Below are 24,275 nucleotides of genomic sequence, written 5' to 3'. Positions count from 1 at the left end.
GAAGAATGAACAAATGTGTAGTTAAAAGTGTAATAGTTGTGAAAAGTGGTAGTAAATGTGGAATAGTTTAGTAAAGGACGAGATACTATTTTGGTTTGTTTAAAATAGGACAATCAGGAGAGTGATTCGACAGTTGAGGTTGAATTTGAGTATTTTAATCTAAAAACAGTGAGAATGTTTTTTGTGGCAGAGAGAAGCCGTTGAAAGGTCCTCTGGGTTCATCTGGTGTGTGCAGGGCTGATGTGGCACAGCAGCCACAGACAGCAGTGTTATTATATGAGACCAGACACCTGTTTATGAATGTGAACGTCTCTGTTTGGTGCTTCACTCACTCTCACTGTCTGCAAATGTGCAATGGTTTGTGAAGTCCCTGAAACAAAACACTTCAAATAAGGTCTCAAAGTGTAAGGAAAATAATAGAAAACTCCAGAAATCTGATCAGGATCTGATTTCTGGAGTTATCACATTATTGAAACAGTTCCATCTGAGTAATCTGAATTCTGATTGTTCACACCTGTGCAGGTTTTGACAAATGCACTTTTGCAAATAGGGCAAATGAATAAGGAAAAGACTCCATTGATTAACTGACACATCACCAGCTGTTTCCTCCTGTGTATGCCAACATGTAAAGACACACAAAATTCGAATCGAATTACTGTGTTATCTGATTATTCTAGTTATGACTTTTACTGGCCATGTAAATGCAGTGATGGAATGTAACGAAGTAAAAGTAGTACAGTACATAACATTTTAGATAACTGTACTTTACTTAAACAGATTGTAAAATTCATACTTTTTGCTTTTTCATCACTACATTTGTGAGCAGATATTTGTACTTTCTACTCCACTACATTTTTAAACTGGATTAAAAAGTAAAAGTATTTTTTATGATTGCTTGAGACTTGCTAAAAAGGCTCAGGGGTTTATTTTTAACATGTTTATAATGTGAGCAAACAAAAATATACAAATAAAATTCAAGATTCAATTGTTTCAGTTGAACAAAATTCTTTCACCTTCTTTACATGACATTTTCTGCTTAAAATTGAAACTTGCCTAAGACTCATATCCTACGTGAGGTCTCTGTCTCACTGGGGCTGTCTGTTTGGAGCACTTTGGACTGACCAGGAACTTAAAGTTCATGTTCAGGATCTAACTTATGTAGTGGGTACAACATTTATTCTTATTCCAAACTGAAAGTAAAAGTACAATTTTCAAAGCACTATCTGACAAAGGCTTTATGACAAATTGATTTCATTCCACTGAGACTGAGAAGGAGGAGAAGGAGGAGGCTGCACATATGTTTAAACCAGGAAGTCCACAAATAAACATGTCCCCAGAGCGTCATGGACCAGCAAAACCAAACAATGAAAGCTTTGGTTCATAATATTCTCATTTCAAATGTTCAAAAACCATCAGTGACTATGTCCATATCAAAAAGACCACATTTCAACCTCAAAAATCTCCAAATGGTTTCTGTTTTGTCTCAGTCAAAAGCTGCCTTTTTCATCCTTTCTTAAACTTCTAAATCATATTGACGTTTCCTAATCAATAACACTTCATTTTTCAGATATAAAACAATCATCTGACCCATTTATTTAACTCGTTCTTTTACAGACTTCCAGGAAACTGACTTGACAGAAGCAGCATGGTTAAAGTGATTGTTTAGCCTGAGTGTTTAGGACATCGATGATAACCATAATCAACAGCAGTAGCATGCTTCAATTAGCCTGTGTGCTAGCAGCTCAGAGCTAATGAAAAACTGGGCTCCTAACAGTTGATCTCCTCTGTATTTAAAGATGCACTATGTCACTTTTCTGGTGATGGTTGTTTCCATGGAGATTTTATTAGAAATTTGAACTAAAATAATAATCATGTTTAATTTTGATAGTTTTTCACAAAAAACAACAAACAAGCAAACAAAAAAAACATGTATCTTTACTCTGAACGGGCTTGCATCTCCACAAACCTGACTCTTACTTTGCTCATTTCCCTGCTTTCCATTGAAATGTTGACTGTAATAATCCACAATATCTATCCACATATATCTCCATGCAGAATGTCCTCGAGTGTTTAGGCTAGCTAAATGAATTCCATAATACAGTTAAAAGTTAAGGTCGAACATTAATGTCTAAAAACAGCAAAACCTGCAGAAAAGTACCACAGTGCACCTTCAAAAGATCAAAACTATTTGTCAAAGCTTGAGAAATCCTGCCTCCCTCCCATGCCTCCAATAATACAGCTCTATATACACAAACAGTATAAAATGTCTGACGCCCACTGGCCTGGCATCACCCCAGAACCAAATCCTACGTTCAGCTAGGCCCATACAAGTCTTTATTTCTCCCATAGACAAAACAAAGCCATATGTGTAACACTGAGCCATCACACAATATACAATGGAGTGATTTGTCATATTTCGAGTGTAGAAATGAATGAAGCGGTTCTTGTGAGTTTAACTGCAGCTGGGTGGAGAGACAGAGCCCACAGTGAAACAGCAGGTGGGTCAGGACCAACTCTCTATAATGTACAGTAAATATAAACACATGCGCTGTGCTCAAAGACAGGGCTGTTACCTCGGCCTTCCCCACACTTTCACTACATATTTACACTTATCCTGGTTTAGTCCTGATGCAGGTTTGGCAAGTGGCAGCAGCCTATGTGTGGAGTAGCATGTTACTGTCTATTACTACCACTACTACAATCACTCACACACCACATTCATACTAGGCAATGTGGGTGAAGTGTCTTGGCAAAGGACAGAGCAACATCATGCACTACACTAGTGTCACTGTGGCTCCACTATGACACCTGGTATCTCCAGTGGTCTCCCATCCCAGTTCTAGCAGTAGAGCGGAGTGTGCAGTGTGAATAGGGCTCAACTCGAAGTTTGAACCACCTACCCTCTGGTTATTGGGCAAGCGCTCAACTCTGTCACTGCTGCACCCCTTAACGAACCAGTATAATAAGTTCTCTGAATGGCCTGCTGTTTTTCTAATCTCGAGGGCTCTGTGGGCTTTGGGTTCCAGTAAATTTCTGGCTCATGAAATAATCCTCATGCTTCACTTTTCACTTTTCTTTCTACTGCACCTCCATCTCAAGCCAAGAACAATTAGACTCAGTAGTTTGGGAGTCCCCTTCAGAAAGTCAAAAACCTGGTGCACTCTGGGATACTTTAGTGTACAGTTATGGAGGTGGACAGGGCCGTGACAGAGCGGGGCGGGAGCAAAGGGAAATGGCCCTGTGTCCAGATGTGTACTCATTCACTCGAGTAACTTTGAAGAAATTGTATTTCTAGGGGTAGTTTTCAGATGCTACTTATTAATAATTTGTTTGAAGTAACAGTACTCTTACTTGACTTAAAGTTGTGGTTCCTCTTCCCACTGTAAGTCTATAAGTGACAAACTGAATTATATTGACAATATGAAATGATTTGAACATTCATGTTTCTTGAGCCGCTCCTTCAGATAGATATTTTTTTCATTATTGGGGTCTATAGAAAATACCAGATTTTGAGCATTATTTTTATTATAGTTTTGTCCTTCACATTATATTAACTTCTGACAGTTACTCTTACAATTACTCTGTAGTAGCAGTGCCCAAGTACTTTTAAACACTTTTTTATGGATCACTACTAGTATTGAGTATTAAATAAGTTAGTTGAATTCATATAACGTTACTCATTTTTAGCAACTCTTGTCACCTTTGCCCCTGTCCAAATGACACAACAGAACCAAAATATCCAGGTCCCATAGAAAAGCACAGTGAGCAATATTGAATGTGATACAGAGGATTGGGCAGTGCTCCAGTCCGACTCTCCAGATGTGAAAACACTCGTCTGCACAAAGGGGTTCCTCTCAGTGAAATTAAACTATTATCCATCACACTGACAAAATACACAGACACAGCTGTAGTTAAAGTGCAGAGAAGGACTGAGGAGGTGTGTATTTGAATGAGTTTAAAGGGATGGTTTCCAGATACAATGAATCCAATGAAAATCTATTCAGATGGTTACTTCAAAATAAAGTCATTTTTAAAGTTAAGTTTAGTTTCTACCAGCAAACACAGAGCTTAATTGTTCATTTTCATCTGCACTGTGTACTTTTCTGAAACAGCCACTTGCTTATATCCATGGAGAGAATGTTCCACATTACAGCACTAAACTGATATTTCCATGGAGACCACCAGGTCAACTTATGAGATCTGTGGGGAGGCCACCCATTCACAGTAAGAATGCATCTTTTTCTAAGTGTTTTTGAACAATAAACCATGTATAAAAGATAAGCTTAATGCCATAAAATTTCAAGTGAAGCAAAAACATCCATAAAAAAAGGAGACAGCAGACGCTTCACCAGACAAGCTACATAGTGCAGCTTTAAGTGAAAGGAAGATTTGGAATGTTGACATAGTCATGGGTTTCCAGTGCCCTGGTCATAGAATTGAATGAATGGGGAAAGGTCCTCACAAACGCCTTCAAACCAGGAAGGAGTTGCTTGTCAGAAGTGAATAAATGAAGGGATGTTTTGTAAATTGCTAATTTCAAATTATCTTTTTTTATACAGAATTATGAAAGAAATCATGTATTTTCTTTTACATTCACCTTCAGATGCCAGAATATCAATTTCTAAACATTTATTTAAGAGTTTATGGGAAAGGTTTACAAACCCTAAACCACTTAAGACAAAAAGTAAACATGTGAGCTCAGTGTTTTTCTTGTATGGTTATGTTTTTAAATGCTAACCGTCAAAGCATTAGTGCATTAGCATACTTCATTTTAGTGCAGAGCGGCGTAACTACAGCTGAGGCATCACGTCAGCACACAAGGAGCTCAAGCTGTTAAAACAAAGCCATGCAAATCAGAGCAGTTATCCCTGTTTCTACTGGAGCCCTGAAGGGACAAAATATACACAGGTGGTGATGCTATTTGAGTTTCTACAACTGAAAGAAGCATGTGAGTGGTCCTGGGTTCTAAAAGTGTCAAATAGTCATAGGTTCATTTTACATGGTGCCATTTTGAGGACTTCTTTCAATTAAAAATATAATATTTCATTTTAATTGATTAATCTCTATGACAGAAGTCCCAATTTCTCAACATCTCAACACCTCTGATATTTGGAATTTTGGGGAGAAAATGTACATTGCTAATGAGTTAAACAAGGCAAACTCACACATTGAGTTTCAGAATGAAGTGGAAAATTAGCACCATCATAATATTTTGAAGGTCCTCAAAATGTTGGCAATAAGATTTTGATGAAAAATGTTTAGGGTAATATCAGATGGATTTATACTTGTATCATTTGAAACTACTTATATACTGCAAGCCGATGTTAGACTTAGACCAGGGGTCGGCAATCAAACCTCTTTCATCTTTATACTGCAGCGGCGCGAAGTATTTTTTATTTTATTGTATTTATAAATTGTAAGATTATTGTGATCTTGAAATATTTAAATAAAATTATATTTCATTATTTTTTGCCACTCAAAATAAGCGTCACACTCGCGGAAGCCGGTATACCCATCCCCAACACCTAAATAAACATGAAGAAATATATATTTGGAGACCTGTCGATCTTCAGCTCCACATACATATGTGAGCCGCTATTCTCCACCATGAACTATGATAAAAATAAACACCGCTCACGCCTCACAGACGACAGTCCTGCGTAGATGAAAGTGACTTCGTACAGCCCCGATATGCAGATGCTGTGCGCAGAGGTTCAGGCGCAGAAGTCCCATTAACCAGATAAAATAAATATTTATGCAGATATTTTGCAGATACTATAGTTGTTTATACAAAGCATAAAGGCAAAAAATATATATACAGTGTTTTCATTTAAGATGTCAAAAAGTATTTGCGGCTCCCAGTGTTTTCTTTTCCATGGAAACCGGGTCCAAATGGCTCTTTGGGTGTTAAAGTTTGCCGACCCCTGACTTAGACAAACAACACTGGAAGCTGTACAGTTGTTTTTATTTCAAACTTGATTATAATTTTAATCTTAAATGACATAAAAAGTCACATCATCATCCCTGCATGCTTTGTCCAGAGTTGTTGTTTCTGGCAACGAGTCCTGAGGAAATCCCTGTCTCCGTGGCAACTCTGATAGCATCGGTTTCCCCGGGTTACGACTGATCCTCTGACGTAATCCTGAAACCGGACCAGGACTGTCTCACCTGGACCTGTACAGCTGGACTAGATCAGATCTTAGTCCAGATAAAAGCCCTTGCATTTGGGGAATTAACTTTCACTAGGGGCCCATAATACTCCATACGTATTGAACAAGGCAGTAAGAAAGTGAAATGGTCTGAAGAGCAGAGAGAGACATTCAGCACTGTCGCAAATGGGATTATTATAGTCTCAAAAATCGATAAAACTAGTATCATTCAAAAATATATTGATAATCACTAAGGTAACAGCTCTAGATTCTCATCATTAAAACCACTGAAAATGACAAAAAATACATGAGTAGAACAAATGAGAATCAGAACTACGATAAGACCATAGCAACTGAAAAAAAAAAATTACGGTGGTATTGCTATATTGAGGATTGGGCCTTTTCTTTAGTATCAAAATCAAGTTTTAGCATTTTGAGAGTCTTGTCTATTTTTAACAATAAATTGCTAGAACATTGTCTCTTAAATTATTAGATTTTTGAATATAAAGTTAGGCTGTATTTGCAATTTGGGTTTATCTGTGTCAACTATTTTGCCTACTTCCATACTGGGTCACAACAACAACAGCAGAGAGAAGAAGTTAGTAGTGAGTAGCTGAAGATTTGTTATTTTTTGGTATTTATATGTAAAAAAGCAGATTAGAAAAGTCTAATCAGTGAAAAATGAATACATTGTTTGTTTTTGCAGGTGTGGTCATGAGTGTAGTTGGGGTCAGATACATAGCGATGCCTAATAGTTTTGAGAGTTTTAGCTACGGCCCCTTTTTAGTCGACTAATTGGCATGTGTTTAGTCGACCAAGAACTTATTTATTTAATTACTGCTCGTTTCGTTTCACGTATTGTCAGTGGAAGCCCCTTGTTAACCGTAGCACACTGCCCTGACCCTTACACTGTGTCTACTTCAATAACGGAAACATGCCGCGAGTGTTTAGTTCATTCTCAAAAACATAAAAGAATTTTAACTTTTCAAACAAAGTATGCATTTTCAAACAGAGGAGCAGGATGGAAATACAATTATATGAGCGGACCGGGAATCCAAACAAATACAGGATTTTGGCAGCGGTTTAAGGCAGGGCTACCCTCGACTAGCGCCCACGCTAACTCTGAAAGGAAAACACCAGAACAGCTCACCACAGTCCTGGGCTAAGGCTGTGAAAAATGAGGGCAAAAAGGCGAGAGGGGAAAAACAGTTATTGGAAATTGTGCTGGAAAATTCTTAATCAAAGTCAAATTAAAGGCCGAAGGATTTATAAGAGGCTCGTTAAGTTGTTTCTCAGAACAGAAGCTGCACGAGAGGTTTGTGAAACAGTGGGAATGTGAAAATGATGGGGCTTTTATTTGGCAAAACAGAAAACATACAGTATTAATGCGATAAATCAAGAGTCTACGTTCTCCCTGTGTGTTCTGCTTGTGTGTTCTCCCCGTGTGTTCTCCTCTTGTGTTTTCTTATGTGTGTTCTCCCTGTGTTTTCTTTTGTGTTCTCTCCGTGTGTTCTCCACTTGTGTTCTCTCTATGCGTTTTCTCTGTGCGTTCTCCCCTTGTGTGTGTTCTCATGTGTTTTCCTTTTGTGCTCTCTGTGTGTTCTCCTCATGTTCTCTGTGTGTTCTGCCCATGTGCTCTACCTGTGTGTTCTCTCTCTTTCTTTTCTCTATGTGTTCTGTGATTTCTTCCTGTGTGTTCTCTGTGTGTTTTGTCCATATGTACTTTCTGTGTGTTCTCCCTCTGTGTTCTGTCTCGTTGTGTGTGTTCTCCTTGTGTGTTCTCCCTGTGTGTTCTCCCCGTGTGTATTCTCTCTGTGTGTCCCTTATTGGCTAATCCACCTGTCAATCACACCCATTTGAAAATAAAGCAAAGTCACCGGAGAAGTATTGAGAAGAAGTATTGAAGAAGTGTGTGTTCTGAATCCATGGTGAATATATCTCCATTGTAAAGTTGTAGATATCTCATAAAATGTCTTCATAGTGCTAGTGATGGGACTTGCGGCTCTTGGGATCTATGGGATCCAAATCTTTTGGACCTGTTCGTTTCAAAGAGAGAACTGACCAAGACTCAGATTAGTTTAAATGGTTGGAACTGAGAGTGGGAGAGTGTCTTTGAAATGATGCAAAATATTAATAAAATGTACAATAATAATAACAATAATTAAAAAAAACCTCTTATTATGATGCCAAATATGTATTTTTCTGAACAAAACTCTCACTCGTGTTGCCTGCTCTGCTTTTGTGCGGATTCTTGTGTTGGTTCAGCGGTAATAGGTTTAAAAATGCATACAAATTAGTGCTAATAAACTGCAGGTTATGCCTTGTCGACATTGTTGAAATATTTTCACTGTCTTGTGATAAAAACAATATTTGTTCCCTTCAGCAGATCCATGTCTCCAAGTGCTATTTTAGTTTTATTGTGAAGCTGTATGGAGCCTATTGTTGCCCACTGAGAGGTTAATGCAGAGATGGCAGAGGGGAAGTAAAGTATGTGTTTGTGTGTGTATTTGTTTGTGTGTGGGTGGGGGTGTGTGTGTGTGCGTGTGTGTGTGTGTGTGTGTGTGTGGGACAGTGTTTCCATGGTGGGACAGCCCAGGAATCTGCGCCTGGTGCCAAAACGTGGGGAACCCCTCTGAAAAACAAGAGAGAAGCACCCGCCCCAAAGCAGGGGGGAGCGGGGTCCTAAAGACGGATGTGTTTATGAAGAAGACTGAAGCAGGGATATGACTTTTATCGATCTGTAAAGTGGACGTAATGTTAGATGATAAAGAGAGGAGGATAATGCACAGGACCCGCCAAGAGTTACATCAGCATTAGCAGTAATAGCAGAGGACGGAAGACGAGTGTTTTTACAAAATGGTATAATTGATATGGCTGGTGAGCTGGGAAATAAATGACGACGATGAAACTTATATAAATCTGATTTCAATATCAATATGTACCTTTGTAATATGTCATTTAGAAAAGATTGTTTTAATGTCTTATACCACAAAAAATGTCTTGCCCAATAACACAATGCTAGAGTGCTTTAGTCGGAGCAGGAATTGAACCGCCAACCTTTATGGCCTTTATGGTAAAAGCTGTACTGATACTTTCTGAGCAGAAATATTTAAACTTAAAATACAACAAAATTAATTTATTTAAAGTAAGGTTGGATCTGGAACATTTCAGACTGGATTTTAACTTAATACTCTAAATGAGGAAGCAGTGTTTTGTGCAGAATTCAGTATTTTTAAGCATACGCCTTCACCAACTCCACCTACAGCCCTGTTTGGCTTACAATGCTCCAAAAAGTATCGCCATAAAAATATGACCCATACACTTAGACTGTATATATAAACGGACATGGCTAACCTGCTAGTCACTGCGGAAGTGAGCGTGGGTACAATTCCGGCTCCATCGACTCTGACTCCAATTCACTTTCTATTGAAAAACTGTCGCCCCTCTCTCTCTAACTGCTGCTGCTAGGCTTGTTATTTTGGTCTTAAAATGTTTGTATTAATCCGCTCTACATGATCCTGGTATTTTTATTTCACTATTTTGTATGTAAATCAAGATATGAATATTAATAAAAGACAAATCAAGCACCCGAGGTCGCACTCACTAGGTCTGATAGACAGCGTTGCTCAGCATCTGTTTCCTGCTAAAGAGGAAGAGACGTTAGCTTCAAGAGCCTCGCTCTATATATGGAACTCAGCTCCAAAATCCGTCCCATAACTGCTCGAACTTCATTTGACTGGAGACACACTATGGGTGACGTCACACTCACTTTTTTATGCCCAAACATACATGTTGTAATTATATAAATGTCATATTTCAAAAACAGAATAAAAATTCCAAATATATTTTATAATATACCAACATTATTACACTTATTTGCTGCATTTCACTAAAAAGTGAAGTCACTAAAAACATCAAACTGAGAGAAAGGTCAACATCGCCTTTAGGTTATGAGCATAATGTGTAAAAATATAATGATGTAAACATAATACAAAACTCTGCTCTTATGTGAGGGGCCAGAGGAGGAAGAGGCGTAGATTAATCACAGACAAAGAGGAAACACAGCTTGTCTGTTGTTGGTTGTAAAAAGACTATGTCACATGTACAGAGCTGGATGGATTTCCTCTCCACTTCCCCCTCTTCTCTTCCTCCTCTCCACCTCCTCCTCTCTTTGGATAGGACCAAAGACTAGTACTACTAGTACTCAGTTACATTTACTTGAGTAACTTTTTTAAAGAATTTGTACTTTCAGAGTACTTTTTCAGACAGCATACTTTTACTCCTACTTGAGTCATATTTCTATTGAAGTAAAAGTACTATTACTTGAGTAAAAGTTGTGGTTCCTCTCCACTGTGAGTCTAGTCTAGAGTGACTTGAGCTTTATGTCGGCAATATGAAATGATTTGAACATTTGTGTTTCTTGCAGCTGCTTCAGATATGATTTAATTATGAACTTTGAAAATTGCAGATTTTGTACATTATTTTAGATTTTTTTTTTTTAGATTATAAATCAGATGTTAAATCTCGACAGTTACTCTTTAAGTTATTGTTTCTTGAGTAGTACTTTTCCCAAATACTTTTTGACTCTTACTTGAGTAATTTCTTAGACCGGTACTTTGTACTTGTACTTGAGTAATATTATGTTGAAGTAACATTTCTCTTACTTGATTACAGTTTACTCTATCTCTGTGGCCGTCATGATCATTACTTCATCTTTCAATAAATATTAGCAGGAGTAATCTATTTAGGACTCAGTAATTATCATGTGCACATTTTCTCTGCATTTATGGGGAGATTTGAGCTGCAGGAGGGTAAAATAACTAACTTCTATGATGAAGTATTTCATTCAACTAGTTCTTTACTGCAGCTAATTTTGAAACAGCCCAAACAGAAAAGGGCTCACTGGGATTATCCTGATGTGAGGTTATTGTGTCCTCATAGTGTATCATGGGGACAGCCCTCGGTGTCCAGTGTTCCTGAATGGGCCTTTTTTAGTTGTTTAGGTTGTCCACATGTTCAGGTTGTTTAAGTTGTGCACATGTTTAGGTTATCTAGGTTTTGCACATGTTTAAGTTAAGCAGGTTTAGGTTGTGCACAGTTTTCTTTAATTTGTATACCTGTTTAGTTTGTGCACATGTTTAGGTTGTGCACACATTTAGGTTGTGCACATGTTAAGGTTGTGCACATATTTAGGTTGTGCACATATTTAGGTTGTGCACATGTTTAAGTTGTGCACAGGTTTAGGTTGTCTAGGTTTTGCACATGTTTAAGTTAAGCATGTTTAGTTTGTGCAAAGGTTTAGGTTGTGCACATGTTTATGTTGTGCACAGGTTTAGTATGTGCAAAGGTTTATGTTGTGCACATGTTTAGTTTGTGCACATGTTTAGGTTGTGCACATGTTTAGGTTGTGCACATGTTTAGTTTGTGCAAAGGTTTATGTTGTGCACAGGTTTAGGTTGTGCACATGTTTAGTTTGTGCAAAGGTTTATGTTGTGCACAGGTTTAGGTTGTGCACATGTTTAGGTTGTGCATATGTTTAGGTTGTTTATAAATTGTGCACATGTTTAGTTTGTCCACATGCCTAGATTGTGCACATGTTTAAGTTGTGCACTTGTTTAGTTTGTGCACACGTTTAGATTGTGCACATGTTTAGATTGTGCACATGTTTAGATTGTGCACATGTTTAGATTGTGCACATGTTTAGATTGTGCACATGTTTAGATTGTGCACATGTTTAGATTGTGCATGTTTAGGCAGTTCAAGTTACTTTGTTGAGGCTAATCACTGAAATAGCTGAAACTGCAGCTCAACCAGGATTAAACTTCAAAGAGTAAATAGGACCAGAACGAAACCTGGACTAAAGGACAGAACTAGAAGTAAAACAGAGCCAAATAAGGACTCAAATGTTGGACTAACCAGAAATAAACAAGGACTTAAAAGAGACTAAACCAGAACTAAACCAGGACTAAATCAGAACTGAATAGGGACTAAATCAGAACTGAATCAAGACTGAGTCAGGACTGAATTATAGACCTAAACAACCCCAGCAATAAATTTCACAACAGAAGTAACCAGTTAAACGGTGACTATGCCAGATCCCAAAATAGACTAAACAAGGACTAAACCAGGACAAACCTTTCAGAACTACAAACCAAACCTGAACAAAGATAGGACTAAACAAGAACTAAACCAGGACTGAACTATAGAACCAAACCTGGAATAATTTATACCAAAACAAGGACAAAACCAGTGCTATACAAGACTAATATAGAACCAAGTCTAAACCAGGATCTCAACAAGTACTAGTCCATTCTATAACTTACCCCAAATCCACAACCCAATTTTAACCCGTTCTTAACTAAAAAAGATCAAATGTATTTTCTGACATTATAAAACTGTTTTATGTGTGTGCTTGAGTTTCATTGCACAGACAGAGATGGATTGTGCTCACGTTTCTTCCTTGAGACTAATCAGTGAAATTGCTGTTTGTAAACCTCTTTTAGTACGAACATCTGGGAGCAGTCGCTTGTCCTTCTCTCAAAAAAACCCAAACACTGCATTTGTGATCGGCCTATGCTCAAAAGGCCAATGGAAACTTGTGCAAATGTGACTGGTGTAAAAATACAGCAGTACTGTGCATTAATGTAGACCACATGTGGGCTCTGGCAGGGCGAGCAACAGGAGGGGAGAGGGGGGAGAGAGAGGACCGTCCAGGGATGTCTCCAAATATACACAATATATACACACTATACTACAAATTAATTGGCATGACTTGAATGCAGATTATTTAAGAGTTGTTTGGACTAGGGATGCACATGTTGGTGAAAAAAGTCAAATTGCAATTTTTGTATTAGATTAAAATTGTGATTCGATGTGTGCGATGTTTAAAAATAGTGTTCTGCTCAGAGTGCACATTGGAGCATTAACACTGAAGAGACTGAAATATGAACTGAAAAACTGATACAAGAATCCCATGTGTCTCACATGTTTGTACAGGTCTAAACTACAGGCACAACACAATTTCTCAATAAAAAGACAGAAGAGGATGTTCTAGTATCTAATTAACTGCAGACTGAATAAAGAAGTGTACTTTGTGACTTTATAACCGTGCAAACTCAAAATGCATTTTATAATCATCTGTTATACACCGCAGAGCTTACTTCTATTATTTATTTTTATTTTAAGGCTGATTTTAGTGACATTTTTTCAATGTCTTATAGATATATTCAAGATGTTTACATAATATCTGGAACTGCTTGAAAAATGGCTTCATTATAATTTTAACTTATTTGCAAATGAAAGGTCCAATAATGAATCAAAAGTACTTAGATAGGACAGATATGCTCTGTTGGTCAGGGTTATTTTGTGTAGGATAAACCCAGAGGTGGAAAGTAACAAAGTAAAAGTAGTAAAGTAGTACTGTACTTAAGTAAAAAAAAAAGAAGTATCTCTACTTTCCTTGAGTACATACATACTTCAATGGACACTTCACTACACTTCACTACATTTGAGAGCAGGTATCTGTACTTTCTACTACATTACATTTGAGCTGAAAAGTACTAGTATTTTTATGATAGTCTGAGACCTGCTGAAAAGGCTGATGCTTTATTTTTATACTAAATAAACAGCTAGGGGAAAAAAAAAAAAAAAGATCAATTTGATTCTTTCTGTTGAACAAAATTCAGCACAAATCAGTATCAAAATTACTACACTTTAAGCCTTATAAGATCTCAAAATCTGCATGAAATACTTTTACTTTTTACCCTTTAAGTACATTTTTAAAAGGGAACTTAAATATTTTTACTTAAGTAGATTTTTTCATGTGATGCTTTTACTTTTACTTCTACATCTATACTTTTATTTAAGTAACAAAATGGAGTACTTCTGGCACCACTGCATACGGCTCAGCTTCACTGCCCAAACACATTTTCATTTGAATATGTTGTTTGTCTTTTCAGATGATGTGTCTAATAACTGTCCAAACTATTAAAAGTCAATGTACAGCAAATAGTCTGGATTCAAGTCAGTTGAACTCAAATATTTTTCTTTTTACCTTGGGCTTTCTCCACAAACATGACCTTGGAGTCGGGCTGGAAGTTGTGTCCCTCTAGGACCATGGGGAGTCCTCCAGAGGCAGGGCACGTCTCCACGCTCTGTTTATCCACCAACGGCAACTCCTGAGCCGATCTCTGAGCTGAGAGAGAGGAGAGAAGAAAGAGGGAGGAGAGGGGAGAAGGAGGAGGAGGGGGGGAGAAAGGGAGGGAGAGAAAGGAGAGAGGGAGGGGGTGTGAAAGGGAGGGAGAGAAAGGAGACAAGGATATAGAGTCAAGAGGGAGAGAGAGGGGGTGAGAGAGAGAGGAGAAAGGGAGGAGAGAGGGGAAGGGGTGTGAGGAGACAAAGTGGGGGTGGAAGAGAGAGAGCAAGGGAGGAGACAGGAAGGGTAGAGAGAAAAAGAGAGGGAAAAGAGGGGAGAAACAGAGAGGGGATGATAGAGAAAATGAGAAGAGAGAGGGACATAGAGAGAGTAGAGAGGGTGATAGAGAGAAAAAGAGATAGGAGAAGGAGGGAGGAGGGGAGAGAAGAGAGACAAAAGATGGGGGAGAGAGATAGAGAGAGAGGAGAGAAGATAGGTGGGAGGGAGGGAGAGGTAGAGAGAGAGGGGTGGGGGTGAAAGACAGCAGAGAGGGAGAGAGAGGGTAGAAGGCAGGGAGAGAAGAGAGAGAGGAGAGGTTAGACCAACTCACCAGGCAAACCGGAGCATCCAGACACAAACTCAGAATAAACTACAGCTTTTCATCATTATAACACAATATTATGTAATTTTAGGATATAGACTTGAGTTTATGGGCAGTACGTTCTAAAAACAACACTAAAAACAAATAGAAAAGTGAACAAACAAGGTTATTAAATAGCTGGAAAGCATCTACTATTAATGTGTCTTTGAGCAACACACACATTGCCTATTTACTTCACTCAGTATGAGGCTGGAATGGCCTCTGACTTATTAAGTAACAGTATTTACAGTATTAGTATAATAGTAGTACATTTAAGTAGGTAGTTTTTTCTTGTTTGTAAGTGCTCAAGTTTTGGATATCTTCTTCCATGTCTTCAAGTGCTAGGATATATTAAACTCTCAACATGTGCTTTTATTTTGAAATCAGCATGATACAATCTCTTATTCTGGCTCAAGTCCAACCCGGGTCTCTCCTCTGGCTCTGTTCCATCTGTGAGGGGTGCAGCTCAGGGAATAAAATTGGTCCAATCACTGTATTTTGTTTTCAGTGAACCATTTTTTTACTGGACATTTAAAAGCAGTTTTATTTAGACTCAGAGAGAGATTTATGAACACAACTGTGAGTCCCAGCAGCATCTCACCTTTTGGCAACACTCTGTTCTTTGTAAACTTTTATTTTTCCTTGAAACAATCTATAACTGTCAGGGATGATTTGTACAATTTTTAAATCCTTGTATTTGAAGATACATTGTGCAGAAGCTGGTTAACACTGATATAAACTAGTTAGCCATAATATTGAATTGGCTACTGTTTATAATCAGCAGCGTTTAGGAATATGAAATTACATGTTTTGGTGCAGCTGACCACTAGATGTCACCAAAAATGAAAAAAGTTTTAAATGCCAATGCTCATAAGATGAATGAATTATGTCAAATTTTCGTACATATTCTATGAGGGTCGTTTAAAGCCCGTACCCCAACAACTAAACTCCAGCTCTAGGACTGAACCACATCTTAACCAGGACTAAACCAGGATTAAGATAGGACTAAACTTTGAAACTACAGCAGTATAAAAGAATGATCTATAGTCTATACCGGTACTAAACCAAGACTACACCAGAACTATACCGTACTAAACCAACACTAAAGCAGGACTAAACCGGGACTATATCAGAACTAAACCAATTAAACCAAAACTAAAGACTAGACTAAACTAAGATTAAACTATGGAACTAACACAGAACTAAACAATAATCCAGAGTATACAGGACTAAACGCGAACTAAACCAGGACTAAACCAGAACTATCCCTAAATGAGGACTAACCCAGGATTAAAATATGGAACTAACACAGGACTAAACCAGTATTAAAGCAGAACTAAAATGGGATGAAAGTATTGGGACATTTTAGGAACCCGTAATGAGCCAATCAAGAACTACTAGAAACAAGTCTAAGACATTAATGTAAACACTTGTGTCTTGCATTAAACCCCACATTACTGGTCTGCTGTGTCTCTGGAGCTCGATTGCACACGCAGTGATGGATGCTGGTCAGAACTGCCGCTCACTGGCTGCTTTTCAGATCTAAACAAAGGAGTATTTGAGGAGGCTGAGCTCATGGTTTTAAACACTCTTTCATTTGGTGCAGTAGACTTCATCAGAGAGCACAGAGCCGTGTCCTCCAATAGGACGTCCAGAGAAGAAAAGTCCAGGGGAAGAGTCCTTAAATAAACTCAACTATATGAGTATTCCATTTCAGATAATGTTACAAAAACAAAGTATATGTATAACTATAATGTATGTGATAAGTAACAGTGATTTACTGACTGTTTAGCACATCTGTTTAGTCCAGGCGTTATCATTTCTACGTATTTGTAAACCTGTTCACTTGATTATCAGAGTGATGTTTATTTCTCTTGCACATGTTGCTATGTGTATAGCAATGCGTGCAAAAAAAAGATTGTGATTTGCACTTTGTGGGCCTTGCTGATAATTTTATTTCATAATACAAATAAATAAATGAAATCAATATCTTGACCAACATATTAAAGGTGCACTATGTAAGTTTTCTGGTGAAGGGTCTGCCAGCTGATTGTCTCCATAACGATGTTTCGCTTGGAATGTTCCACTGAATGGCATTAATCTTACCAATCTCTAGGGAGACTAGTAGGTGCTGCTGCCAGGCCAAGTGGCAGGTTAGGTCTGTGGAGAAGTGAGCTAATGAAATGATTGTGTCATAGATTTGTTCAGTGTCACTGTGTTGTTCACTGTGGAACTTTCCACCTCCACCTGGAGACAAGGCAGAAGACGGACCACGGCGAGAAAAGATACTTAATACTAACTAATAATTTGTGATGGACTAAGATTAAATATAAAATTCCCACAATCATCTAGTAGTTTCCAGATGACTGTTTAAATATATTGTCCTGTTATATATCTGTTATTGAGTGTAGTTACTCACAGCACTCGATGGGGTTGGACGCAGCCTGCAGAGACACCATGCGCCCGGAGCTCTGGGTGATGTGGACTCTAAAGACCATCCTCACGCGAGTGTTCTTCCGCCCGATGTCGGTCTCTCCTTTACGCAGCTCTATGTCTGAGTTACGCAGCTTCAGGATTCCAGCACAGTCAATTCTGTTCACAACAAAATCATTATACATGTTTAGGGTCATTCAAACATCCAATGAACTGCTGAAAATATCGGACATCAGTTGTGTATTCTAAATAATCGCTATCAGTCATGTCTTCGCTATGATTCACTTCGCTTGTCTTTGCTATGATTCACTGCTCAAGACTTAATGCTTTTCTACCTTTTTACCACACCTGTAAATGTACATTTATTTTTATTTTATTCTGTGTCCTCTGTAAATTATTTAAATTTGCAAGGAGCCATCTGTACATCATGGCAACGGACAACAGATGAAAACTAGCCTCTTGGCTAATTCTGGCATGTTAAACAGTTACTGTTGGTCAACATGCACTGTCCGCTATAAATAAATAAATAAATAAATAAATAAATGAAAAAACCCATATTAATCGATATCTGATCAGTAGCACAAAGAAGTAGAAGTGGGTGAGGAGGAGCTTAACAGTCCCGCCCACTTCGAAGTCTGGTACATTTTCTATTCATTTTTCCCATAGATTTTTCTAATTTTTTTATATTTCAAAGACACTGTGGAGGCGGCGGTAACTAATAACCATAACACAGTTGTCCAAGTCCAAAAAGCATTTAAAAAGCAAGATTTGTTGAAATATACCAATAACTTTGTGGTTTATAAAGTTTCAGAACCAGATTTTAAATAAATGATAGGTCTTGTGGTCATTAGTTACCACAGAGTTGATTAACCCTGAGCAAGCTTTCATAATAGTCTATAACTAAAATGAATAGGAATCTGACTTCAGGAACCAGAGGCGGTTGGTCACTTTCTAATACTTCAATAACTCAAATATAAACACAGTATTGTAGCACTTTGTCAGAGTCTTCATATAGCCCAGTATCTGAACATCCCTCTTCCTTCATGAGTGTTTTCAGACTTTCCTTTTGGCACAGGTCTCAAACGGCATTCCTCTGGTCCGCTTCACGTAAACTCTCCTCCCTCACATTCCTGTATCAGGCCCAGCTCTGGCCCAGGACCCATGAACCAACAGCAGGGATCCACCAACCCCACCATGTTATTTTATATAAACAGTGTTATGTAATGCCCTCACCATGGCTTGTAGGGTATTCACAACTGCAGAGAGTGGGCTTCCTGTGATATGCAACATTTTCGAGACTGTTTCCCATTCAAAAGATAAAATACAGAGTTTTAAATAGTTAATCGCTATGGCAACAGTTCTAATAATTTATACTTCTGAAACCCATGGATAAATCTGTCTCAGATTACACTGTAGATTTTAAAGGTGTACTGTGTAACTTTTCTAGTAGAGGTTTCTGCCACAAGCTTGTCTTCATGAAGGTTGTTGGAGATTTGTTGCTTTGCCTGGAATGTTCTACAGTATGGCATTAAACATATGTTTCTCCATGGGGATAAGCAAGTGGCACCTCCAGGACAAGTTGTAGGTTGGATCTGTGGAGAGGCGACCCCCGATAACAGTAAGAATGTAAAATGTATGATGAGTTATTTTTGAACGATAAAAACCTGTATGTGAATAAAGATAGATGAGTTTAATGCCATATTGTGCATCTTTTCAAGCAAAGCAACATCTCCATGGAGACTTTAACCTTACTTTTTTAGCTAGTGAGCTGAAAGACTAACCAAGCAATGTGAGTATACGTCTGTGTGGACTGTTATTTCATTTAACTCTTGTTGCTTGTAAATTCATAAACTGTCTCTACATGTGTCATCTATCTCCAGTTCTTGTACAGGACGTTCCTGGTGCGTGAGAGGGGAGCATGAGGCGCCCGTGGTCCCGTTAACAAAAAGCTAACACAAAGCTAACGCAAAGCTAACACAAAGCTTATGTGTTATATCCATTAAAGCAGAGAAAGTGCTGATCTAAGCAGCACTAGCCCAGACACTGTCCCGGGACACTGCTTCAGCTCCTGGTGTAATCTGATCTCTCAGCCTTATAAAAGCTCAGAGTGGATCCTGGGCCAACGCAGAGGAAACCCAAACAGCTCCAGTAGCGACGGATGGAGGGAGAGGGGGGAAAGAGGGATGGAGGAGGAGGAGAGTGGGAGAGAAGAGAGAGAGGAGGAGTGATAGCAAGGGAGAGAGAAGAGGAGTGTAAGGATAGAGAGGGGAAGACAAGGAGAGGAAGAGTAGAGAGAGGTGGAGGGAGGCAGGGAAGGAGAGAAGGGTAGAGAGGGGTATAATGTCCCAACATGATCCAGAGAGGAGTAGTCAGCGGTGGATTAGATGCCCCTGATTCTATGTCTTCTGCAATTCTTGAACTCTGTCTGAGGTTTCTGAAGTACTTTCCTTTTATCCTGTGAACTGTCAAGTCATATACTGTTGTACCTGTGATTATGTCTGTGTGCTGGGCCAGGAGGCTGCAATGAATTGACTAATAAAGGTTTCTGATTCAGATTTTGATGTCAATATTCTGGAGGATTGCACACCACCGGCTTTGCTTCGCTCAGAATCTTCCACAATAAGAGATTATATTTATCTTGCATTTATTTACTTACAAGCATTTTTATTGCTCAGAAATACCTTTCAAATTCATGCATTCTTACTCTGAGAGAGGGCTGTTCTCCATATATTTACCCTTCCACTTGAACATCTCTGTGCTGTATTGTCTGTTTTGTACTCACATGGCCCTCATGTTGTTCTCGGGCAGCAGAGGGATCTCCAGGACTTTGGTGTTGTTGTGCAGAGCTTCGTGACTCGGGGTGGACACGGTTTTGCCGGTGATGCGGTGGACCTGGTAGAAGGCGTGAGGGCGGAGCAAGCGGTCGTCTGCGGTGCCAATGAACAACTGCAGGGTCAGGGGCTCGCTCTCCATGTATCCGTGGAGCTGAGGGACGAGGCAGAGAGGTATGAATAAAACAAGTATATGAGAGCGATATAATGCACAGTTTTAATGGGTTTTTATGTTGAAGTAAATCTAGTCACCTGCCCAAATTGTTTCCTCCATATCCACTTGTGTCAAATCAAATACCTCCACATCCTTAACAACATCTAGAACTGTCATCTCTTGGACCTCCTCTAAACTCCTGCCTGAAAACTTGAAAGTGACATCAGAATACTATTGTTTTTGCCAGGCACCTGACAAAATCACCACCAGCCATCTTGTTGTTTCGATTTGCTACTGTAAACAAATATAAACTCCGAAGGAAAATGCATTAATGACCCAAAGATCAGTATGAAATCAGGTTTTCATGTTTCTTTTAAGATAAGGTAGGAGTGGTATCAAATCAGTGACTTGGTAATTTTAAGCTTTTGATTCTTTGACAATCTATACGAATATTCAATGGGTTTGATGAAAATGACGTCATGAAAAACTGAGATCATATAGTAAAAAAACAACCCAATCATAAACGGACATTGACATTCAGTTCATTCTGAAGCTTTGATGTGACTCCCCCGACCCCCACCTCTTTCTCTCCCTCTTTCTCTCCCTCTTTCTCTCCCTCATCAGGCTCTCTCTCGGCGCTGTGGTCAGTCACTCAAAATAAACTTAAGGTCTTGTGGAGTTCAGACGTTTTTTAAAACAATGTCCCTTTTAGTCTGTTCTAATCTTTTCATCTCCAGTTTACGGCCCGCGCCCCGAATGCACTTCCTAAATCAACCCACGTCAAAACTTCCCCAAATGTTGACGCTACAGTTAGCCACCTACGGAGCGCATTTAGGTGATTTGTGATTTGGCTTTGAGACAGGCCTAACCCAATGATCAGGGTCACCAAAGCTACATCAGACCTCAACCAATCAGAACAAACGAAATTTTAAACTGCGATCTTTATCTGGAAGCTAATCCCGGTGAAGAGCAGAACAGAAGTGATTTTGGGGTTGGAAAGCTCTGTCAGGCTTTTGGAGGTGCTGCTGACGGGACGATGACCTCAGCCACCCACAATGCACTGGGCCTCAAGCCACAGCGGGTAACCCAAGACGAGAGGGACTACTGCGAGACCGCCACAGTGAAGGAGGGAAGCAGTTCAGGTCAGGGAGGAGGAGGAGGTAACCAGGAGAATGACGCAAAAGAGCAGGAGAAATTACAAGGCTCTATTTGTAAAGTCTAAATATGGTTTGGCTTGATTTAAGGAGTGAATTTGGCGAAAAACATCCATTGTTTTAAGTTCACAGAAAACATAATCTTTGGCTGGATAATCAATAAGGAAATCTTGAACCTTACAACTGGGCTTCATGATCTTTTAAACAGAAGTTCTGGGGAGTGGAGCTCTCACAAACTCTTTGGCGCATTGTTACTATTCACATGCATGGCTTTAGAACAGCTTTTCCAGACAGAGAAGCAAAGCAAGGTGGACATCGCAGTCAGCAAGCTCCAAAATGCAACACTCAAGCCTTTTTTCATAGACTGTATACATAAATGGACATAGCTCACTCGCAAGCTGCTGCTACACTTTACATTAGAAAACTGTAGCCCCTCTCTCTGTAAATGCTGCTGTCAGACTCATCATTTTGGTCTTAAAATGTTTGTATTGACCTGCTCTACATGATCCTGGTATATTTATTTTCCTATTGTGTCCAAAATACACTCGCAGTTGGAATTCCAAATATGGAACTCAGCTTCAAATCTGTCCCTATAACTCCTCGCCTCGATGAGCTTCATTTGACTGAAGCTGAACACTATGAGCTACGTCACACTCACTTAGTCCACTTCTTTATGCAGTCTATGTCTTTCCTCTATGTTTGTGACTAAGCTTGTCATGATAAATGCTATATCGACTTATTGTTCAGTACATAACAGATGGAACAATACTTTTTGGCAGTCAATATTTATCGTGGGGACTTTTTCTTTGTAATGTTTATTCATTGCAGTTCATATTTTTTCACAATGTTGTATATTTAGGATATGTTTTGGGGGATAATTTTGCTTTTATTATAGTTTATCATCTATGTTTACTTCAGCAAAATGTGTTAAGATGACAGATCTATTTGTGACTGATAAAAAGTTTTACAATTAGATGCAGATAGAGGGCAGTGGTATGGCTCTTTGTTTCTTTTACAGTGAATAAAGAGTTAAATGCAAAAACGTTTGTTGTTCTAAAGATATTATTGACAATAGTATGGCTTAATAGATTTGCACTAAAGTATAGATTTGGGTTTTGAAAAAAGAACTCGCAAACTTCCAACTATTATTTTTTCTAATGGCACTTGGCACTGTTTTGCCACTGAACTATTCATGTATGGGGGAAATTTACTCATTTACAAGAAAAACAAGTCTCACACTGCAGAGCTTTTTTAAGTTTGATAATGCTGTACGTAGTTTCAAATATAGCACCATAAAGATGACAAATTGTCATTAATAATAATAATAATAATCATCATCATCATCATCACCCTATAACATACTATTCTATTCTCACGTAAACCTGTATTCTGTCAATCTTCTTGCCAAATTATTCTGTCAGTTTATCTTGCCAAATGAATAATGTGAATAGCGTGTCTAAAACATTTCCTTTGTACAAACTGTTTTTTAGAAAGGCCTTAACACTCATACAACATCATACTGAACTTGTCATGTTAAACAATGGCAAAGGAAGCCGTTTCATTTGCCTGTAGAGTGTCTTACATAAGAGGAGCACCTGAGGAGACCCGAGGAGAGCCCGCAGAGGAACAGTCTGTCATTTAGAAGGAGGTCCTGGCCCGTACCAGCTGTGTATTTGTGTTAGGAAGTGGTCCGCTGCCTAGCAATCCTGTTTATTTAGGACGCAGCAACACGGGACGGCTACTTTTAAAATGTAATTACAAACTGGGACGCACATTATCAGCGCTTACACTGAGACAAATCTAAAAGAAGGTCTGAGGTTCCCCCTAAACAGATAGCTGGGTTTCTCTCTTCACTGAGTTTGCACACACAGTAGTCGTAAATAGACAATGTTTTGGCTCACTGCAAATGAGGAGGTTTAAATTGAAACTATCATCTGTGTACAAGAGACAAGCAAAACATTTGTACATTAAATTACTTTAAACTTTTTATGCTTTGAGTTTGAATTGGAAGAGTAGTATTTAACCTACACATGCACAATACGAGCCAGCGAGGTATTCCTGACCAAACCAATCTCAACAAATTTCAACAATAGTTCAGGTTGGTAAAGTGTTTGTCCACTGAAGCTTGCCGGTTTAAATCCTGATCTCGATATAAACATCATTGGTAGAGTGGCCAGATCCACTGACCCACAGGTTGGTGGTGCGATTCTACCTTGTCCCCAGAGTCTGTATACACTGGTGTGTGAATGTATGTGTGAAATAGTGAGTGGTTCCTTGATGTAAAGTGCTTTGAAGGTGGAAAAGTGCTATATAAAAATGTGACCTAAACTAAAATAATTAAAAACAAAGTAGACAGATATTTGCATTGGTCAAGTCATAGAGCCTCTGACTTAAGACAATCAAAAAACAAGTCACTGAACTTGAAAAAAGCAGCACAGGAAATGACTTTGGTTTAGCTTAATGCTTTTGGATACATTTTGCAGCCTGTAACATTATATACACAGACTGCAGTATTCGTCTGTTTGTCAGTTTGGTGAGTGAGTTGGCTAAGAGAACGTCTGGACACTCAAAACATCCTCTCCCTGCAAACAAACCAATGAGAGCTCTCTTTCATTGACATTTCCACTTTTCCCTCCGAAGTCACGCTGACACAAACACAGTGGCTGAATGGAATATGAACTTTAAAGGCCCTGTACCTATTTTTTCCCATGTATTTGTCTTACTCCAGAACAGATATATGGTATGAGCAGCTCTTGAGGTCCAAATAAGTGAGTCACTTC

General features: G+C 38.7%; 1 protein-coding gene across 1 annotated transcript in view; it reads right to left on the bottom strand.

Annotated features, from left to right (window-relative positions):
• nfatc1 (nuclear factor of activated T cells 1) overlaps window positions 1-24,275 on the bottom strand; it is a 64,627-nt gene that overhangs the window by 26,934 nt on the left and 13,418 nt on the right. Inside the window, exons 4-6 of the mRNA XM_033975818.2 lie at window positions 20,139-20,341; window positions 17,343-17,515; window positions 14,203-14,343 (exon numbers count right to left, since the gene is read on the bottom strand). Coding sequence (XP_033831709.1) covers window positions 14,203-14,343; window positions 17,343-17,515; window positions 20,139-20,341 — 517 coding nt within the window. The remainder of the gene's footprint in view (window positions 1-14,202; window positions 14,344-17,342; window positions 17,516-20,138; window positions 20,342-24,275) is intronic.

This window comes from Periophthalmus magnuspinnatus, chromosome 11, assembly GCF_009829125.3.
Source record: "Periophthalmus magnuspinnatus isolate fPerMag1 chromosome 11, fPerMag1.2.pri, whole genome shotgun sequence".
NCBI classification, from domain to species: domain Eukaryota; kingdom Metazoa; phylum Chordata; class Actinopteri; order Gobiiformes; family Gobiidae; genus Periophthalmus; species Periophthalmus magnuspinnatus.
The sequence above is the reverse complement of the archived record's forward strand: the minus strand, read 5'-3'. Positions and strand labels throughout refer to the sequence as shown.